The following is a 22,863-nucleotide window of genomic DNA, read 5'->3' on the forward strand; positions in this document are numbered from 1 at the left end:
CCATTCCAAAGTAGAATGTGTGGTAATGTGTGGGCAGTAATGACACAACAGTTGTGTGGGTAGCCCAAGGGAAAATGAGACCTATTATGGTATATGTGAGGAGGTACGTGGCAGATTGTGCTCTTTAAGAGCGGTATGTGTGTGTGCAGTACGGTAGGTGGGTGACAGGGTAACCAAGGGAGGGGGGGGGAAGGGTTTGAGACAAGCTTCCACTGTCGAGGGAATCGGTGGGAACCGTGGGAGTCTCATGGCTGCGGCGTGCGGCGCTGAGGCGTTGTGCGGTTCCATGGATTCCGAGCTCTGTTTCTGATTAACTTGCCTGATCCCCGGGGGAGGAGGAGCGTTTTTAATAGGCCTGCTTTATAGGGGGCTCCCCTGCCAAGAGCCAGGAACCGGGAGCTGCAGTCTCACTGCCAGGGGCCTCGTTCTCTGATGTCTTCAGCATGGGAGATTAGCTTAACCGTCTCTTTCCTTCAGCATCTTAAACCCTGGTCGCTTGGCTCTGAGTTTGCTCTGTTCTCAAGACTGCGGACTGCTGCTGGAATCAGAACCTGGACGAGAGGCTTTCACTGGAACAGAGGTGGAATTTGGATGGCGCGCAGCGCGCTAGCAAAATGGTCTCCGAACTCGAGTCCACTACCAGACTACACAGGTAGTCTGGTAGCTGTTTTCAATCTCTCTCTCTCACTCTCTCTGTCCCTCTCTATTTCTCTCTCTCTCTTTGTCTATATGTCTCTCTCTCTCTCTCCTTCCTGTGTCAATAAGGTGTGTTTATGTGAGCTGTACAGCAGCGAGGTACAGAACATCCTCATCCCTCCCCCAATTCCAGGAATGTGACAATCCCTTGGTGTGTGGGAGCTCCTATATACAGCGACTGCTTTGGCAAAGGAAATCCCATAGTCCATAAGACAACAGCCAACACCTATCCCATAGTCCATAAGACAACAGCCAACACCTATTGACACCGTGGCCGCGAACGTGACTGCGCCCCTGGCGTGGCTGCTAAAAGGCTGTGTGTGCGTCACGTGCTGACTATAGCAGATATAACAAGCTTGAATAATAGCTGGGCTATTTTCCCTTGTGCGGCGTGCAATGGGAGTAAAGATCAGGCTTAAGCTTCCCTCCACCCTGTACCATTTCACACCCCCTTCCACAGGCATCAGAATGTGACTTGGCCGACACACAACGGAGGCCAATGACGAGTGAAAGGCGAGGATGAAAGACGGCACACATGGAGGAAGGAAGGCCCGGCTGGCCTCGGTCAGTGAAGGGACAGAGGAAGTGTTGGTTGAGTGTTGCAGGTGCAAATAGGGCTGCCTCTCTCTCTCTCTTTCTATCTCTCTCTCTCTCTGGGCATCCCCATGGAATCTTGAGTAAATGGATCAGTTTCAGTGCACCCGGCCCGACGCACAATAATGTGACATATTGATTGTAGATTACATGTTGAGCGACATTATAAGGCAAAAGACAATCCTTCACACCAGGAATAATACAGTATACTGCATAAATATATATCCATCTGTGGTCCTCAAACATTTTCATGTCAATGATCTCCAAATTGAGACACCCATGGACCCCCATTTGAAAAGACTTTGTACCATGTTTTGAAAATAGCAGATTATACAAGCGTTGTAGATCAGCTATTTTGGAATGAGCTTAAGTATTGTATTGTAGTGGTTAAACTGATTCTGATGCTATATTAACAAATGTTGCTGGGGACGTACCGGCTGGACCTCCCTCAAGGACCCCACTTTGAGAACCACTGTCCTATCTGGACCTCCCTCAAGGACCCCACTTTGAGAACCTGTCCTATCTGGACCTCCCTCAAGGACCCCACTCTGAGAACCACTGTCCTATCTGGACCTCCCTCAATGACCCCACTTTGAGAACCTGTCCTATCTGGACCTCCCTCAATGACCCCACTTTGAGAACCTGTCCTATCTGGACCTCCCTCAAGGACCCCACTTTGAGAACCACTGTCCTATCTGGACCTCCCTCAAGGACCCCACTCTGAGAACCACTGTCCTATCTGGACCTCCCTCAAGGACCCCACTCTGAGAACCACTGTCCTATCTGGACCTCCCTCAAGGACCCCACTTTGAGAACCACTGTCCTATCTGGACCTCCCTCAAGGACCCCACTTTGAGAACCACTGTCCTGTACCGCCTGGACCTCCCTCAAGGACCCCACTTTGAGAACCTGTCATATATTTTCTTCGCCCAGTGTCGAGGCCACATGTTTTGTTCCGTCTCATGGGTTTGCAGTCCTTTACTGAGCTAATAAATACAGAGTTTGGACTGCACCGCGAATTCCAAAACTAACACCAAACATCAAACATCCACATCAAACGTTCCCCTCAAAAACACCCAGGTTGATCTCAGGAGGTGAAGCAGAGCAGAAGCAGTGAGTCTACTAGATGTCTAAATAAAACCTCATGCCTGCTGTTTGGAAGGAAGAGCTTTTCAGTTTACAACTTGACATCAATGAAACGACGGTGTCAACTCAACACCGACACAACAGCAGTGCTGTTTGTTTGGGCCAAATTGTCATGGATCCAACTAAGTCCAACGAAGACTCTACGAATTGTGTACAACTCACGAGGTACAATGACGAGTCTGTGACCTTAAATGTTGGCACTGTGCACATGGAAACTTTTCTAGAGCTTTCTCTGTTGAGTCAAAATATAGGTTCTGTTTTAATGCAATGTGTAACATTATGGCTGCAAACCCAAACCTCAAAATGCACGTACTGTAGGACTTATGTTTAGACATCATACCATAAATATATACTCTCTGTGAAAAGCATACGTTCTACTGACTAAAAAAAGTCATAACCAGGCCAAAGTGTTATAGAGCAGGCTTGGTACATCTGGTGATTTTAGACGTATACATTATTTGCAGGCTCCCATTCCCAACCACATTTGTTGTTAGTTCCACAAGGTTCATGCATTTAAATTGGCTGTAATGTGAACAGTTCTGTCATCACACACTTACTGATGACAGAACAGATGGATCAACCTAGCATTGCTTAAACATTTGCACATTAAACTTCGGGATGAGTCTAGTGAGAGTGTTACAGATGCTGCTACTTCCTGGGCTGTGATGCTAAAGACTGCAATTGGTCAGAAAAGAACAATGGCAGCAATGAGACACATGGTTAGCTTGTTCACTATTTTTTAAATAGGGGTAAATGTGGAATCAAAACTAAAGTATTTGTCCGTACTGTATGTGTATGTAGTGGAGTGATGAAAGTCATAAGCTTAAAAAAACACACACAAATAAGTTAAGTGCAGATACTCAAACAAAGTACAATATTCAAATAAATGTACTTTGTTACTGTCCACCACGGCACAGTACAGTATGTGATCAAAACGCCACCCAAAAGCGGCATGTCACTTCCTGTGTGTCACTTGACAAATGTCTCTCATCCTTATGGGTAACAAAACTAATGAAATGCAGAGGAAACAGGCCACGGATCCATTGTCTTAGTTACACACACACACGTGCATGCACGCAGACACACACACACACACACACACACACACACACACACACACACACACACACACACACACACACACACACACACACACACACACACACACACACACACACACACACACACACACACACACACACACACACACACACACACACACACACACACACACACACACACACACACACACACACACACACACACACACACACACAGAGAGAGCAGTTTCCTTTCCCCAGACAGATCCGAGTGTGTTGTAAACATGTTCTGGAGTGCATTAACGACAAACGGCCTCAGAACTTAAAGGAACAGGCAGAGGAGGAGACATTTTAACAGTGAAGGAACTTCCTGTCCAGCAGCGACAGAAGTGCTGCTAAAAATAGACCTTGTCGGCCTTGTCCAGATGTGCTTTTCATTATGAGGTGAAGGAGACACCGAGAGAGGGAGACTGTGGCTCAGGAGGTAGAGCAGGTCGTCTCCATGGGTCGGCGGTTCGAATCCCGGCTCCTCGTGTCTACATGTCGAAGTGTCCTTGGGCAAGACACTGAACCCTAAATTGCTCCCGATGTGCTGGTTGGTACCTTGCATGGCTTCTGCCGCAATTGGTGTATGAATGTGTGTGTGAATGGGTGAATGTAATGCACTATGTAAAGCGCCTTGGATAAATGCACCATTTAGACACAGAGAGACAGACAGTGAGATTTGTATTCTATTACTCCACCGTTGTTTGAGAAGAGTACGTTAAATGGTGGTTACAGAACAGTAAGGGTCCATATTATGGAACCCTGTACACTCTGGGCTCCTGGACCCCACTTTGAGAACCACAGTTTTGCACGACGGAATCCTACTTAACCAGGAGCACTGCTCCTCCAAACTCCTCTGGGCCTTGTAACACCAGATGTCAACGATATGCGTCTTGTCACGTTGTAAACTTATACATCGGCCATTTTTGCCGTGTGACACCGTCATAACACGAACCATGAGTTAACTTACTGCTTAGAGAACCTAACCCTTCAGGTTTTCCACCAGGTCCCAGCAAGGAATGCACCGATATATCAGACGACAAGCAGCATCGACCGAGTTGGGTTTCAAGAAGCACAGTCTGTAACAGTCACATTGTCTATAAAGGGTTAGGGTTAGGCCAATGTTTGGAACCGGTTGTTTGTCACCGATAGATGACCTGCGAGCGCCATCTGTGTGTTTATTGTTTTGGAAGCAATGCTTGTTTTACTGAGCCAAGTGCTGTGACTCCCCGCAACTATGATACGACTTCATTATCTCTCAAGACAGGCATGTCTGCAATGCTTAAAGGCCAACTTCACTGATATTCAATATGGGCTACGTTCTAGTACAAGGACGTGTGGCAATCAGACACAACACTTCTCCACTCTCCAGTGTGTTATGTGTGGCCCTGGACAAATCTCCTCCAGCCTATGAAAATGACGCACTTTGACAAGTCTGAATTTGGTATCTATCCGCATTGGTCGATATGGAGGGGAAATAATCAGGGTATCTGTATCAACCTCAAAAACTCAGCCGGTCGGGTCAGTGTGTCTGTCTGTCTGCGTGTATGTTTGTGTGGCTGCCTGCCTATCCATCCATCCATCCAGCCCAGATCCACACAGAAGCACACAGACATTCTACTGGGTGAATCCATGTGTGCCGACAACAGCTCCGTCATTAGATCTCATCAAACCGAGACCAGCTCATCTCGGTCTCCTCCGGAAATCGTGACAACTGAACAAGCCCCCGCGGTCACGTGACCCGACAGCGCACCCCGCGGTCACGTGACCCGACAGCGCACTTCAAGGACCTTGTTTAGTCAAAACAACGGGCAGAACACGGACGCTTGTTTTCAATCAGCCACTTTGGTTGATTAAAACCATGTCCTTATTCTTACTTTAAAGACCTCCTCCTCCTCCTCCTCACTCGCATTCCTCCATCCATGAATGTTCAGGCCAGATGAACACAGTGTTCTCCTTAAAACCTCATTTATGCTCCGCGGTATGACGGCGGCGCGCACGGAAAATAACAGAACTACAAGCTCACGGCGTGCCGTGAACACATAGCGCCGTGAGCTTGAAGGTCCGTCTTCGGTCTTCGCCACACGATGCCATCGTACGACAAAGTATAAATCTAGCTCTACGTCTCCTGTTTGTCTTCTTGGTTCTGTATTTTTGCCCATAGAGGGTGAGTGAGCCAACAGTCTTGTTTTTATCTCCACTCTTTTTATTATTATTATTATTCCCCCCTTTCCCTCTTGTTCCTCTCCCCCACCTCTCTCCCTCCGCTCCCCGCCTGCAGTAATAATAATTATTGGAAAACATTCATTTGCAGCGAGACCACATCGGGCCCTGAGGATTGAAATGTTGGAGACATGGAGGGGAGGAGGTAGGAGAAGTATGCGGTGCGGTCACAGGCAGCTCTGCTGTGCTCTGAGACGGACACAGCAGCTCAACGGTGGATGGAAAAGAGCCTGAATGTGCTTGAGGTGACCTCAAAGATAGAGGTCACTCAATACCTCTAGCGTAGATAGAATGCGTCATGCAATCAGCCATAATGGAACACTGGCACAGGAAAAAAGAAAAGATTGTCGCACATCAGCCAGTGCATTCATCAAAGGTGACACCAGGACCATATAAATAAATGACAGTACATAATGCACTTAACCCCAGGCATTCATTTACAAGGGGGATAAAAACATGAAAAGTTGAAATACGGAGATACACGTTTTCAATTCCTGCCCAACAGCAACTACATCATGCTTTAGAATAGATAACTGTTTCCAAACAGTGGGAAACAGTGTTTGGGTCATGGACGCATATATATTATTTCTGTTTTTGATATTTTCATTTTCAAAAATGTACTCTTCTTCTTCTTTTATTATGAATTTATTTATGAATTTAAAAAAAAAGAGGAAAAAAAGAGAGAGATATACAAGCTCACAACGTGTCGCAGAGCTAGTTTGGGTCCCAGCGAACTAGAAGACATAAAGGTTCTGTGTTGAACTAGGGAAGACATAAAGGTTCTGTGTTGAACTAGGGAAGACATAAAGGTTCTGTGTTGTGGGCTCGGACTAAAACGTCTCGGTACCACCGCTTTAGATGGGAAAGTTCCGGGGCAACTGCATGGCTGTCAGCGAGGCTCACATGGCCAGGCAGCCGTCTCTATCACTGAACATGTCCGTATAAATAGCTGCACTGCTGTGACAGCAGGGCGGAACAGTATAATCTCCTGATGATCTGGCTCGGAGCTGGGATGCCACGGCGGCACGGCGGCACTGCCAGGATGTCCAGATGGCGGGCCGGGATATCCGTTCCATCTGCCAAACCCAGAGGAGAGTAGCACCGACCAACCGACATGACCGGCCGCGCCCCGGCCAGAGGATTACTGTGGCTCACTGACACACTGATCTACTAGCAGGACACCACAAAACACTTCCACTGTGTGTGTGTGTGTGTGTGTGTGTGTGTGTGTGTGTGTGTGTGTGTGTGTGTGTGTGTGTGTGTGTGTCACTGAGGCAGAGGAAGACAGAGGGTGATGGGGAAACGAATGTGGCACGCAAGAAAGAATGAAATAAAGAACGAAGGGAGGAGGGAAGGAAAGAAAGAAAGAAAGAAAGAAAGAAAGAAAAAGAAAGATCTGTGTACTTTACTGGTACTGTTATATTATGTCTGTGTGTGTAATGATGTGTGTAGTTTACTGGTTCTGTTATATTGTGTGTGAATGCGCGGGTGTGCACGTGTGTGTGTGTGTGTGTGTGTGTGTGTGTGTGTGTGTGTATGTGTGTGTGTGATGGGAATGTGTGAATGTGTTCAAAGTGCCAAAATAGCACATTGGCCAGATCACTATGCATTGCATTTGCAACGCATTGTGAACTCGTAGATCTGCGATTTCCGCTGAATGTTGGCCTATTTCCGCCCAGAGTTTGCCTATTATGACATCCCAGAGTGTGATCACATTCACAGAGGGTTAGGGACAGCTCTGCTCTGTGTGTCTGTGTGCTACAGAGTGGGGCTAAGAGGATTAGCTAAACGCCTCTGCCTATAGCGTAGCAACACAGAGCTGTAGAAATCCCACTGGCTTCAACCCCCACCCTAGCCAACACTTTCCCTCCCCCAACCACCCCATCTCACCTTGTTCACCCAAATACACAGCCTGTACGACTATTGCCCACGATGGACACCTCCATATGGCCCGGTCCAAATCAGTCATGATGTTCAAAGATAGTGATATTTATTCATCCAGAGATGCGATTTAAACACGCCACTGTGAAGTATCAATCAGGCTTTACTCACAGGTGTCTGTGCCTGCTTTGTGCTATGTTGTATCGAGGTGACAGTCATGGCTTGGTGCTGTCAGCCATGGCACAAACCTCCAAGCCTTGACAAATCACTCTGACAAAACCAGATGGAGGAACAACACAAGGGGAGATGTATGATAGTTTTATAATTGTGTACCCCTTTAAAGGGACACTTTTTGCAAAATAAATATATGTTAATGGCGTTTAGAAGATTTAGAACACTTTCCTGGGGTCTTTGTGTGAAATATGTGGTTTTAGATATTTTAGATTTTAGCAGTGTGCATGATGTACATGTTGTCTCAGTAAAGGGCCTCACACACCGTCTGCGAACGCCGCGCGTCAAAACAGCCGCCTCCGTTATTTTCAATGAACCTATCGCACACCGGCGGCGTCCGACGCGCGCTGGACCAGTTCTATTTTCCAGGCGTTGCCACGCGGCAACGCGCTGTGTCGCGTCGCTGCGCACCCGGTGTGTGTTGGGCTTAAGACAGCCCTCCCCCTATCCACAAGGAGGAGCAGTGCACCAAAGCATTATAGGAATTGTAGTCCAGGATGTCTGTGACATCATGGACACTGCTAAAATCTAAAATATCTAAAACCACATATTACACACAGAAAGACCCCAGGAAAGTGTTCTAAATCTTCTAAAGTCATTAACATATATGTTTTTGCAAAAAGGGTTTAGTGTCCTTTTAAGCATGAATGAAAACAACAACGACGCCGCCAACATCAACAACAACAACAAAGAAGCTGCGAATGTAAGAACTGAGCCACTCAAGAGAAGCGCAGGGCCTCAAACATGAAACATTTATCTCTTTAAGACTAGATTCTCCAAATATATTCGTCTAGTATATACTTTGTGGTTGGCAGGACTTTATTCAACCCAGATGCTGGCCCCTGGTCTGTAGAGACAGACAAGCCTTCAGACATAGATCCATCAATTCACAGAGCAGAATACACCCGCATGCACCACACACACACACACACACACACACACACACACACACACGCCAAAACGTTTGGCATTCGACCCTTCCAGCTGTTCCATTAAACGCAGACGCTGACGCCATCACCTTTTTTCAAATTCCAAAAACGGGCACAACACATTGAGACTGGGAGTCTGGTCCTGAAACCAGACCTTCTGTTCTGTCACATGGAAGCAAGCCGGAGACAGAGGCATAGAAAAAGGGAGCAGAGAACAGAAAGACAGGGTGATTTAGGTCTTGCTGGAAACACGCTGAAATCTAAAAGGCACCAAAATGTAAAACCCTTCACCAATCCGCTGTAACTCACCCACCTAGTCTAGACCAGTGGATCCTAAACGGTGTGCCGTGTCATGACAACAAGGATAACTACAAAAAGTTATTAATTGTCCTCCTGTCATTTATCCGGCTGGCTGTTAGGGTTAGGGTTCCTCTGGCGTGGGATGTCCCCATTTTTGGCACACTTTTGGCATTAAAATGTGTCAGAAATTGTCAAACATTGTGACAATACCAGATCTACTTAAGAACATGACTTTAATAAATGTAATTGGTTACTTTCCAGTTCCACGGCTGCTGTGCACTTGTTCCAGAACAAAGAGAGTAGAGTATATACCACAGCCTACATCAGGAGGTTCAAAGGTTATCGCGCTTCAACACCGGCTCGGCTCCAATAAATATTGACATCCCTCTCTCCAGTTTAATTGCTGCTGCTCGTTGTAGGCAGGGATGCCTCGTCTCCCACAGGACAAAAAGCAGCAGAGCTGCTCAGCAAAACCACCAGCGAAACAAAACTGCTAAATCTGCGTTTTGCAGATTCCTTGAACTAATTAAGCAAACACCCATCCAAATTGTCAGCCCGTGTACAGAAATAAACGCTGACAGCGACAACGCCAGTTTTTCCAATCCTGATCCGCAAAACATTTGTGTGGGACAGCTTAATTGGGATGAGAAAATCCTCAATTTTGACTTTGAGTAATTTTCCACGATAAGCACCGCATCCAGGACGGGGCAGGCAAGTTTCACTCCTCTATAGATTAAGATATGTTTTGCACTGAAGAGAACAGCGTTCAGTTATGCACACCACATTTCATTGCGTTCCTTTTTTTTATTTTTATCTTTACAACATTTTCCCATACGGTTTACTTATTTATTTTTTGAGAAACTCATACAGAATTACAGATGGCAAGCCAGGGAATGTTTACTGCAATCCCAAAGTTAATGTCACAGAAAGAGAGGGGAGTAGAAGCCAGTGTGAGTGACACAGTTACAGGGTTTTTTTATGGGTATCCTATCTATGGCTGTAAACCCATTTTCCCTCCATCCCCGTCCCTCTCTCTCTCTACCTCACTATCTCTCGCTTGATCCCTTTTCTCTACTAGCGATCATTCTCTCACACGTTCTGTTCTGCAGCAGAAAGCACACAGACATGCTTTGCTTTGAAGTGTTTTCCTGGCAGTCTGAGCCTCCGCTTTGGTGGTGGCCTGATGCCAGCATCAAGCAGGGAGTCGTTTGTTTGACCTCATTGTACCTCGCTCAGTCACATTAAATGCTGGTTTATACTTTGTCGTACAAATTTGGTTAGAATCACTCACTGCTATAGAGTGTTTGTTCAATATCAGGGGGTCTAGTGGTCTTCCCGTCTCTCCAGCTCTTTAATAAAACACAAAATCCAATCAGGAGAGAGAATCTCACAAAGATAATTTATTAGTTCCAGTTTCAATTTATCTGCTAATTTATTTGTTTCATCACTTCCCATTTCACTTGTTTATCCTGTATCCTGTATGGGGTTTTTTTCCCTGATTGAATCAAATTGGTATCTCGACCTGATAACTGTCACTAAACACTATAGCAATGATTACTGTGGGAAAATAGAGCAATTTAACACAACAAAATCACTTAAATGCGTAACGAGTAATGCCAAAAGGCCAAATTCACACCAGCAGTTCTTCCACTAAATGGGTCGTATATAAAACACATTTGTTGCAAAGCCTTGCACTTAATAACCATCTTTCAAGACGAAAAGGAGCAGTAGGACATCTTTAAATGGAAACAGTAATATATCCATGTAATGTGGTATGAATCTGAATATTGCAAACAAGACGTTGGTGCGTTGATACTGATAAATGTGGTCCTAATCTTGTCTGTTAATGGTTAATGAGGGTCTGGCTCTTGCTCAGACAAAATAAATCTAAATTACCGTTGCTAAACCAGACAATGATATCATTGCTATTCAGTGTGTTGGATTACTTATTTCGAAGCAAGTTTCAAGTAGGCTACTCTCCACTAGTTGCTTTTCATACTGTACTGAAATGAATGGAATCCAATGACTTCCTTGACTACCAAGCGTACCATAATGTTAGTCAGTGCACTAAGCATGCCAGACCACTGGTATGGTATTTGACTCTTTAAGCTAATGTGATGCATCTTCTTTACAGGGCTAGGATTTAATAAGAGCTGGGGATGCCTGTATGCAGATGACAGCAGGGGCAGCTATATTTGGTTTTTAGAGGCGTGGAAGCGTGAACACTGTTAAAGAGACATGCCAATGTAGCTATTTTCCCCTAGCAGCCGATGGTCCGTTTACGACCCCACCACTGCAGACAGCTTTAGACCATGTTGGCATGTGACCTACGGCTACCAGCTGTCCAATGTGTGTGTGCGTGCATGAGCATGTTCACTTGTATGCATTGACTGTACATATATGCCTGTTTGTGAGTGCATCGATGTTGCATTATGGACATTTACATGGTCATCCGTGTGGCCGAGAAGGTTCCTTTTTCTGACCTAAATACTGCCGTCAGCGATCAACTCCACTGAAATGTGTGTCAATCAGGGGGGGAGGGGGGGTTGGCCTCGAGCTGATCTGTCTGCTCCAAGTGACAAAGCAGATCAGCAGACCTCATTAGGACCAAAGTCACAATAAGCTCACACACTTCTCTGTGTGGTCTCACACTCCTGTCCGGCCATTTTATGATGGATCAGACTTCAGAGGGGTCCTCTGGATCGGTGGGGTGTCACATAATTAGTAGTAACTTTTTGCTGGGCTTGAATAAAATAATATTTTTGCCCAATCTGTATGGTAGAGGATGTGAACACAATTGCGGTATAGTTTTATTTGGTCTCCCTGCTCTTTAATTCAAGGCATTCATATCCTGTGGTTTGGTCTGACCACTACTGGTTGACAGGTGGTACTGCCTGAAGGTCAAAAATACTTTTCCCCCCTGAGCAAGTAGTGAAGATCTATTAGCTCATTCTTGCACTCGACCAACTCGTTCAAATCCCTTCCGTAACATGACAGTTGCAGACTGCAGCTTAAAATATACAATAATGTAGACCCCACTCTTTTAACCCGTCCTAGCTGTTTAGGAGCAGTCAGTGGGCGCTACAGCGCCCGGGGGGCACTTAGGGCTTAAGTGTCTTGCTTACGGACACTTCAACACACAGACCGGAGAACTTCTGTTTCCAAGACCACCGCTCTCTCTACCATTCAGCTAAGGCCGTCCATCTAGAGTTCCTTCCTAATCCTCAATCCCCAACTGTCTTTCTTAGGCTTTGTGTCTGTGTATACTTGAAGGAATGTGTTGCGGGTAGACAAGGAAACAGTCTTAAGTTCTTATGGTCCTGGCACACCACTGCCGTTTTTTCATGTGATGCAATTCTATCTTATTTGGAATAATGTAATTTTTCATGCAGAATAAATGCGTGAATGAATGAATGAGGCATTGTGAAAAGATGTGATTGATTTGCTGGTGATTTTCACATTGTTTATTCGTAAATCCCTCTGTGTGTAAAAGACCTCGTCGTACAAGCTCACAATATTGTGAGCTATATATATTTGCTATTTTTTAATTGTCCAGGCACTGGGAGAATGGATGTAGTTCAACAGTGTGGTGCCTGTGCTGAACGACCAATCGCAAAAACAAATATCATATTTGTGAGAGGAAAGCAAAAGCAACAAAAAAAAGAAAAAAACTAAACCAAAAAAACAGATACAGAAAACCTAATCCAAGCCCACAGAAAGCACATTTCGTCCCCCTCATAAAAAACACTCCCTTGTGGAAGATAAACCCTGCAGCTCAGGAACGATGTTTATGTGGATATAGTTTCCTCTACTTACCTCTGGAGTTGGTTGCCATGTCTGCCACCTTCTGAAAGGCATCTAGGAAAGCCACCGCAGCCAAGATTGTGGTCCTGGAGAATAAAGGGGAAAAAAAATTATACATATACTAACGCATATACACATACACATATACACATACATACATATACACACAATTTGATTTGATATTTTATTACATTTTGTCGGTCAAGCGGATGCATTGTCGTTCAGATGAAACATTTTATATTATTCACCTGAGTTGAGAGTGCAGCTTCGTGGCCTTGGCACTGAAGTCCTCCCACACCGGATAGGAGCTCTAATAAGACACAGAAGAAGGGGGACAAACAGATCAGACAGACATCTCGGAGGCCACGGGAGAAGATGCTAAACACATACTGAGGGCCAACGTGACTCGGAGGCCACGGGAGAAGATGCTAAACACATACTGAGGGCCAACATGACTCGGAGGCCATGGGAGAAGATGCTAAACACATACTGAGGGCCAACGTGACACAAGTGACAGAACACGATGTTCCTGCTCGACGAGAGTGAGCTGATAAACTCTCAATGTCAAGCTCACATTCTGTTGTTTTCTCTCAATACAACATCCTCCCAATAAGATGCTGATAAGCCACTGAGTGAAAGTGAGTATAGATAAATGGCACTACATCCAAGCAAGTAATATATACTGAGTACTGACACACTACAGCTACACGTGGTGGCTATAACAAAGTATATTTACTCGAGTACTGTACTTTTTTTGTATTTTTGGATACTTTCAATCCACTATATTTTGAAGCCAAATGTTGTATATTTGACGCTACAGAATAAGTAAAGTGCCACGATGCGACATATTGTGAGCATTGATTATTTTTTCTTTTTTTAAGATTTCTTTCTGGAAACAGCAATGCATTGATATAAAAAGAATAAAGATGTACCAGTGTTATTTCTAGTTTTGAATACATAAGTAGCAACTTGTAGTCAGTCACTAGTTAAGTACTGGGGTTGAGGACTTTGTTCACCATTGCACAGTCCACACTCCACACCACCATTGAGTGAATTCAAAGTGAGTACTGACTCACACCACTGAATGAAATCCAAGCGAGTATAGATATTGACACGTCAGTGAATTCAAAGTGAGTATACTGAATCATACCACTGAATGAAATCCAAGCGAGTATAAAATATTGACACGTCAGTGAATTTAAAGCCAGTATAGGCCAAGAGGGTGAGAATAACGCACCAAGACTCGGCTTGTGGCCTTGGGGTTGGGTTTACGAGGGATGATGGATGTGCTCTTAATATGCTGTTACCTGCCTTTCAACAAAAAAAAAGGTCAGCATGCATCTTTTCCAAGATTCCGAGATATCCTGAGTGCTACACAGAGAATAAAAGTCATGGACTTCCAGTTTAACATGATCCGTCTCCTCAGCCAGTCATCTTTGGTGTCCCTGCGTTGTCCCTATGTTGGACATGTCACTATAGCTATATAAATTCATTAGGTGAAATATTTTTCAAAACATTTCCAAAATAGTTTGTAGACCGACCTATTTCCACTATTAATCATATACAACAAAATATATGGGGCTTAAGTGGCTTTAAATAAACTGCCAGGACTTTGCTGTGTAGTTTCTCCCAGTGCTTTGCTTTTCAATGCCCTGCAGAAACCTCTACTTAGTACTTACTCACTACTTACTTACCATACTCTCTCCACAGCTGTGGCTTGTGGCAGCCTGCTACATGTTAATAAGCTGTGCATGCGTGAGATGCATAGGCCTGCCACAGTTATTACATAATCGCCGGATCACAAATTACAATAATTTTGCACAAACGTCGTAATCGTTTCAATTCATTGGTATGAATAACTCACAACTACAGGCTCACAGCTACAGGCTCACAGCTACAGGCTCACAGCTACAGGCTCACAGCTACAGGCTCACAGCTACAGGCTCACAGCTACAGGCTCACAACTACAGGCTCACAGCTACAGGCTCACAGCTACAGGCTCACAGCTACAGGCTCACAGCTACAGGCTCACAGCTACAGGCTCACAGCTACAGGCTCACAGCTACAGGCTCACAGCTACAGGCTCACAGCTACAGGCTCACAACTACAGGCTCACAGTTACAGGCTCACAGCTACAGGCTCACAACTACAGGCTCACAACTACAGGCTCACAGCGTGTCACATAGTGGCATTGAGACAACATGTTTGAAAGTATAAACCATATGGAATGCATGGACTGTTTTGGCTTTTGACATTATCATTATTATTTTTTACTTTAACAGTTTTTCATGTCATGACATGTACACATACAAAATAAGGTTATATCTGCCCTTTGCAATTCCTGTTTATAAAGCCTAAAAGGCAAACTGAAATATATATATTTTTTGTTCAATGCCAAAACCACAATTAAATCGTTAATGACAATCAATCAACCAACAAACATTAAATGATCGTGACAGCCCTAGTCATGCATTCATGTGCCTGCGTGCATTGCACTGAAAGAGCACACGTAAGAAATGTAATAAAGTTCAAGTTGAAGTTGACGCGTGTGTTTTTGGGGAGAACATAGGGCAGGTAGCCTGCAAGGTCTTTGAGCGATCGCGATTAGATTTCCAACAGGATCATGGCAGCCTGCCTGAGGGCACTATCACAGAACCAGTCCGAACATAAAACACCTTCATGGGGTAGATCCCCGTTTCAGCCTATAAACAAGATGTGCTTCTGGCCTGGAGGAAGGGAAAAAGAAGGCCTCTTTAAAGAGAATTCTGACTACATGTAGTAACGTAGAATCTAGAAACACTTAAATATTGCCTTTCCTTGTCATTCCTGTGATCTGATTTTCAGCCCTTTTAGTGTCAAGGACCCCCAGTTTGATATGCATTAGGCCACGGACTCCCATTTGATACTATTTTGGAGCTGTACTATAGGGGGACGAACACTATAAAATCATCAGTGTTCATTAAACTCCGAGACTGTACAACTGGAAACAAATGGATTTAGTACATTTTTTGTTGGCAGCCATAAACAACATAGGGCTTTGGGCCAGTGCTTGCCTGCCAAATGAATCATGGGAGGTTTAGGAACACAGAATGGCCAAAACAGACATACAGTGGTTATTTTCTCTGTCAAAGGCTTGTATTGAAATATTGTTGTTTCTATAGTATAGAGACTATAATAACCATCAAAATAAAAACTTCATGTTGACAGTGTTTCTTTTTAAAAGGTAGAACTTAGCCGACACTAAACTTAAAAATCACATTGTGTTCCACTGAATGCAAGAACAGTGTACGCCTGCGACATCAAACATGTTGATGTTTGACATCACGACCATACACAGAAGACAATCAAGACATATGGCATTTATTCATCACCTCACAACAGGACAATGGAGGATTTCGTTTAGGTTCAAAATCAGTGGTGTTTCCCTTCGTAAACTCAATGGCAGAGTACAACCTCCCCCCACCCCACAGAAAGCGATTTAGGACTATCATCACAAACATAATGTTTGCCCCCCCCCGCTACTATCTTCTCTCTGACTGCAACAGGTGGTTCATTAGTGTGTGTGTGTGTGTGTGTGTGTGTGTGTGTGTGTGTGTGTGTGTGTGTGTGTGTGTGTGTGTGTGTGTGTGTGCACGCCCGGGACTCCCAGGGGGCAGGACTCAGGATGGATGCGCTGCTAAGGAGGAGGTCTCCTACTCCCCACATGGCTGCTCCTTGGGAGACAGGAGACCCCAGAGGAGGTCTCCTATAGTCCCCACATGGGAGGGAGGAGGGGAGGAGGCCACAGAGGAGGAGAGGAATGGAAGGAGGATGGGAGATAAAGAACGACTCACACAAGTTATACACAGCTGGGCCGAGCGATGCGACTTCAATGAACCCCAATATCCATATTCTGGGGGAAGAAATAGCCAATTATAGCTGCTTTCTTGAGGGTCTCTAGCCGCTCCTATGTCCAGCTTTGAGGGTTTGTGTAAAAACAAACATTGTCCTAACGCAAACATTGAATGCCATTGGCAATGATTGGCCAGTTTTGGGTGTTTGTCCTAACACAAACATTGAACGTTTTGAGTGTTTAACATTGCATAAACACAAACATTGAAGACGAAGGCGAGGACGCAAATTATCATTGGCCGGAATGAGATGATGTATGATGATAAGAGCGCCACTCACTTAGTCACTTCACACAGGTGTGATTTTTAGTACTGCAATCGGCTGCGTATGTCAGTGTTGTCCGTCGGCCAATCCGAGATTGGCTGATGACGTAACTAAGGTACGTTTGGTGATTGACTGGGTATGTACAGTATGTCAGGGTAAGAATGGTGGTCCCTTATTGGCTGTTGCTAGTGACGTAACTAAGGTACGTTTGTAAAGGATTTAGAACAGCAGTTGTAACAGTACTTGCACGCTCTGCTTGCGCACAAGTAGGCCATGTATGGCCTACTTGTGTACAAGGTGCAAGTTGGCACCTCGACAGAGTGCAGTTCTAGTTTATCATGTATTCTCCTGAATGAGTTCTCTCTAAACTGGTAACCCACCTGAACATGTATTTTCTGTTCTGAACAAACTATAGTCTACACAGCAATGATTACTATAAAAAATAATAGAGCTGTTCTACACTTATTTTAACAAAAATGTATCACTTACACCACTTTTAACATATTTCTGCCATATTAGAGAACTGGATAAAATGCAACGCCCTCCGATGAACAGTCCCAGGTGTTTTGTGGTGAACTCAAACTACCCGATCTTCACTGCATCTTATCTGCCACGTTCTCCTCCTCCTCACCCCTGTCTCCAGCACCTGTCTGTCATCAATCCATCTCTTATATAACTGCAGTCTGCCTGGTGTTTTTCACCCTCTGCCCCAGAGGCGTCATTTCAGGAAAAAAAAAAAAAAAAAAGAGGGTGGCAAAAAAAAGTAACCACTATTACAAAAATAGACGGTTTAGAATGCGTCATGATATGCAGCATTGCAAGCTGGTAGATTGGCTATGTCCAAAATAGACGTCTGTCTATAACATACTCTGATGTCACATGTCGATGTAAGGGTGTGCATTGAGAGATAAACACAGGAGGACAGTGCTGATATGAAATCAGCATGGAGAAAATATGCATAAAATAACAGATTTTGACTTTGAAGTTAAATGCAAACCCTCAGGGAAGGTCATTGGCATCCTCTGGGACCCCAAATGATGCCTCTGCTCTGACCTCTAATTGTTAAGCACATACACTGTCGGGGAAACCTTGAATGTCCAAAGATGTATATATTTCAATATTTTAAAACATTTTCCCCGTAGACCACCTGTAATTATGCCATGGACCAATGGTCCGTGGACCACTGTTCTAAGAAACAGTGCATTACACGTCTGTTCAATGCGTATCTATGTGGCCAGCTCAGCCCCAGGCGCTGACGGGCCTGCAATGGCCCAGCGAGGCAGCAGGAATGAGGTCACAATGATGTGGACATCACATCAGCACACTGCTGACTAAGGGCTTCTGCCTCCATTCATCTCCGCTGCTTATCAATACACAGTCTGACTCTTTCTAGAGCTCCTGTCTGTCTGTCTGTCTGTCTGTCTGTCTGTCTGTCTGCCTGCCTGCTGACGGGCACTATGATGACAACACAAATCGAAGAAATTATAAACCAGCGTGCTGACTGAGACACTCAAGATTTGATTTCATTGAGCTTCTCTCACAGAGTCTGACAGACGAAGGGGCCTGGTGGCGCCATGCCTCACTATGCCGCACCACGTCCCACTACACCCAACATGCCCCACTGTACCCTACCACACCCTAACATGCCCCACTGTACCCTACCACACCCTAACATGCCCCACTGTACCCTACCACACCCTAACATGCCCCACTGTACCCTACCACACCCTAACATGCCCCACTGTACCCTACCACACCCTAACATGCCCCACTGTACCCTACCACACCCTAACATGCCCCACTGTACCCTACCACACCCTAACATGCCCCACTGTACCATACCACACCCTAACATGCCCCACTGTACCCTACCACACCCTAACATGCCCCACTGTACCCTACCACACCCTAACATGTCCCACTGTACCCTACCACACCCAACATGCCCCACTGTACCCTACCACACCCTAACATGCCCCACTGTACCCTACCACACCCTAACATGCCCCACTGTACCCTACCACACCCTAACATGCCCCACTGTACCCTACCACACCCTAACATGCCCCACTGTACCCTACCACACCCTAACATGCCCCACTGTACCCTACCACACCCTAACATGCCCCACTGTACCCTACCACACCCTAACATGCCCCACTGTACCCTACCACACCCTATACTAGTACAGTGCATCTCAAAGTGAGGTCCTTGAGGGGGCTCCAGGGGACAATCCACAGATACCAAATAGACCCTTTTCTGCTCAGTAACTCAGTGTACACTCTCGGGTGACACTCACACCAGAAAGCTTTACTGCGATTAAAACGAATCCTGCTGCACATTGTCAGAAAGTGCGCTTCGCTTGGCAGGTGTGAAGCCTCATTCGAATCCTAATGCGCATCAAAGAACCGCATTCTACTCCGACCAAAAACGGGGGTTTCGCTTCGCTTTCGCACTTTATTACGATTCGGTGCAGGTGTGAATGCAATCCGCAGCAAATAAAGGAAATGAAGCAAACAATGTGGCGGGTGAGGAGCTGGACACAGTTGGAGACGGAGAAGGCATATTTTACGCAGCAAAAAGATGTCCCGTTACCGTGGATAGACGTGGTCAAATGAGGCGACCGAAGCCCTGGTCGAAATGAGGACATTAATCAATTGCTTAAGGAAACACATATAAACACTGCAGTGTAACCTACAGAATATTCTGTCTGTCTCTCTGTCTGTGCGTAAACATGGAGTGCTGTCACTGTGTGGGGACTGGGGAGTAGGGACTTTCATCTCGATAGTTTTGCGCTGCCGTCTGTTCTCAGTGCACTCAGCGCTGTGCCTCCATGCCCAAAAGAACAGTGTGTGGCTGCGTGCGTATAGTGAGAGAGAGAGAGGTCCAGTCCCCGACGGCACGACACATGCACGTTCGGAGTATAATTTTAACACCATAGATTTCACTGTGTAGGCTAGTTTATGAATGGAACACATTGATAAAAGGTTCCCCCTGCTGCGTTTCCAATTGCTGATTGCAAATTAAATATGCACAAATCCCAACTTCTCCGCCCATTTGCATCGAGTCTACCGAAGTATTAGGTGGGAATGTGACCTCAGAATTAATTATATGGGGTCCTAATGTACACTATACGAAACTGGGGGTCCTTGGGGGAAAGAAATCACACCTGTGTGAACTGAGAGGGTGCAACTATACATGTATTGTTATAGTTACTACTATACTGTGCTCTGAACTGTATTGTAGTGTGTACTGTGCTCTGTACTGTACTTTGATTATTTTTGGAAAGAATCTTCGAGAAATGACAGAGTTACCGTGTGGGGGTCCCCGGAACATCCAGACCCCCAGGAACGCGCCTAGGGGGCCAGGCCAGTTCCGGCGAGCCTTCCCGTGTCCGAAGCGATCAAGAAATGACAGAGTTACCGTGTTGCAGCATTCCGTGGTCGGACACAGGGACAGACACGTGGACACACATCTGCACCGCTCAAAAATAAAAGTTTGAGAACCATTGCTTTAATAACTGAGGTTACTTCTACAGTGGAGTTATGGGAAGTTGCCCCGACCAATATGGCTGTGCCTGTTATCTGGATGTATAATCCAGTACTTAGTATATCGTGTCTATGCCTGCACTCATCAGATCAATAAGACATTTGCTGTAGGTTGAAAGTGGCGCCTGATGCTGGCCTTATATGGCGTCATTAACTCTTTATGGGACGAGTATCCTTGACAATGACAGGACTTGTGTGGGCGTCTAGAAGGACCATGAATATGTTCACACCTTCCATCTGTTCCCCTGAAGAACAACAGACCACCATGGCTCAACTTTCTGTACCCCCTCCCCCAACACACACACACATTTAAAGACCCTGTTGGAGATGACTTTCCACTCTTCTGTGAGACGAGGTCAAATGGATTCAAATCCAGGTTTAACCATTTAAAAAACACAAAAGTAGGCTACATATCACACAATCACATAATTGCTGACTGCATGCAAATGCAAAATGGCCTGCATGTCAATTGAACTGTCAATTAAACCATGATCCCCTGCTCCAATCATAATAATAATCATTGCCAGCCATAAATTAACATCTCTGCCTCCATCCTGGCTGTTAACAACATGGTTACACATGTTTAGTCGTGTATGGCCGGGTTAGATTTAAGTGTGCCATCCATGACATCACATTTGACCATGGCATTGGCATCCCTATTTTGGGCAACAACAAAACACAAATGTGTTTTTCCCCAGATCTACAAGGTCACAACCATTGTGTGAGCTTGTATGGCTATCTGTGCCATTTGTGAAGTATAGCCTATATGTGTTTAAAGGGCTTAGAGAGTCACATTGAGGTTAAGAACTGCAGCCTAACACCTATTAGACAACATGTGTATTATGAAAGCTTCAATCCATGAACTTCATTACTTTATATATTAATGTTATTTAGCCAATCTTTCCTCACGCCTTTGCTTAAAAGAGGAAATCATCGTGATAGCGCAATAGCTTTATTGTTTTATTTCAAGTGAGTTTTCTGCAGCAGCTATAGTCTTCATTCATATCTTAATTCAATCGTTTCCGATAAAAAATAAATGTTGCATTAGCCAACAAAAACAAAACACTAACATTTCATGATAGGCTGTGCATTGTTGGCGATAGATTGACCCAGACAGTGAACCGGTTATTGTTAGTTTACTTTAATACCCTTTAACAACTGGCTGTCAGAGAGGAGAGGAGCTGCACGACATGCAAATAAACACAAAGAGAAACATGTTTCATGTGTGAACTGTGTGTGTCTCCTGTGTGTGTGTGTGTGTGGGGGGGAGGGGGAGGATGAACTCCAGGGAGAAACAAAGCCAGTCAAATGTGTCTGATCAACCATGCAATGATAATAATAACAACCTGTCTACTTCAATTAATAGCTATATGCGTGGCGTGCGTGGTACCTTCATGTCGTTCACGATGGCCTGGAATAATCCACCCAGCGCTCCACACTCCTTCTCCACCGACTCCATGTTATTAAAAGGACAAAAAAACGGGGGGAAAGGAAAACGTCTGCGGTCGTTTGTCCAAATGTCAAGAATCAGACGTCCAACTGTTGCCTTTTAATAAACAACCAGACATGGCAATCTTCTTTTAATTCGCCCTTGCTTTCGTTGTCCTCTCTCATAACGCAGCAGGCAACGAACGCACGGGCGAGGGATGCAAACCAACACACGCGCACGCACGCACGGTGCCCCGGCGTAGCCCCCCTACAGATAAAAACAAATGATATTAAATGGCACCGCCGGCCGGGCCGGGTTTGTGTTGATCGGCGGATCGGAAGCAGTCTGACGAATGATGGAGATTATTCAGCGCCACGCCGTACGCACACACACACACACACACACACACAGCTAGTAGTACTGAGCTACAAACTACACCCGGCGAAAGCAGTGCGTGGACGACGAAGAACGCGCTCCTTCTTCGTATAATCACGGACCATTCACGGTACAAACTCTAACTAAATAACGGGGAGCACGACAGAAGCGGAGCGGAGTCGGACTCGGTCACAGTCACAGGTCTGACTCTGGGACGCGTCGCGGGGGCGCGCTCCGTTGTTAGTAGTACTAGTGGAACAGATGTCTCTCTCTCTCTCTCTCTCTCTCTCTCTCTCTGTAATTCGATCTATGGGAATTGAAGGGGGTTGGTCCGTTTTTTTGTCACATGTAGTATGGAGGGGAGGGACACCCCCGATGCAAACAAAAGTGAGCGCGAGCCCCTACCCAGGCTACCCTACGTATTTTCATTCAAGAATAATGTCTGAGATGCAAAAAAAGGATTTCCG

At 45.3% G+C, this 22,863-nt stretch overlaps 1 protein-coding gene across 2 annotated transcripts in view; it reads right to left on the reverse strand.

Annotated features, from left to right (window-relative positions):
* The window catches only part of LOC308314384 (protein MTSS 2-like), a 46,233-nt gene extending 23,591 nt beyond the window's left edge, over window positions 1–22,642 (reverse strand). For both annotated transcript variants that reach the window (XM_080761997.1, XM_080761996.1), the window contains exons 1-3: window positions 21,983–22,642; window positions 13,138–13,199; window positions 12,902–12,975 (exon numbers count right to left, since the gene is read on the reverse strand). In XM_080761997.1, coding sequence (XP_080618123.1) covers window positions 12,902–12,975; window positions 13,138–13,199; window positions 21,983–22,051 — 205 coding nt within the window. In that variant the 5' untranslated portion in view covers window positions 22,052–22,642. The remainder of the gene's footprint in view (window positions 1–12,901; window positions 12,976–13,137; window positions 13,200–21,982) is intronic.
* Between the last annotated feature and the right edge of the window lie 221 nt (window positions 22,643–22,863).

Source organism: Protomyctophum bolini (assembly GCF_963924005.1).
Source record: "Protomyctophum bolini genome assembly, chromosome: 4".
Taxonomy (NCBI): Eukaryota; Metazoa; Chordata; class Actinopteri; order Myctophiformes; family Myctophidae; genus Protomyctophum; species Protomyctophum bolini.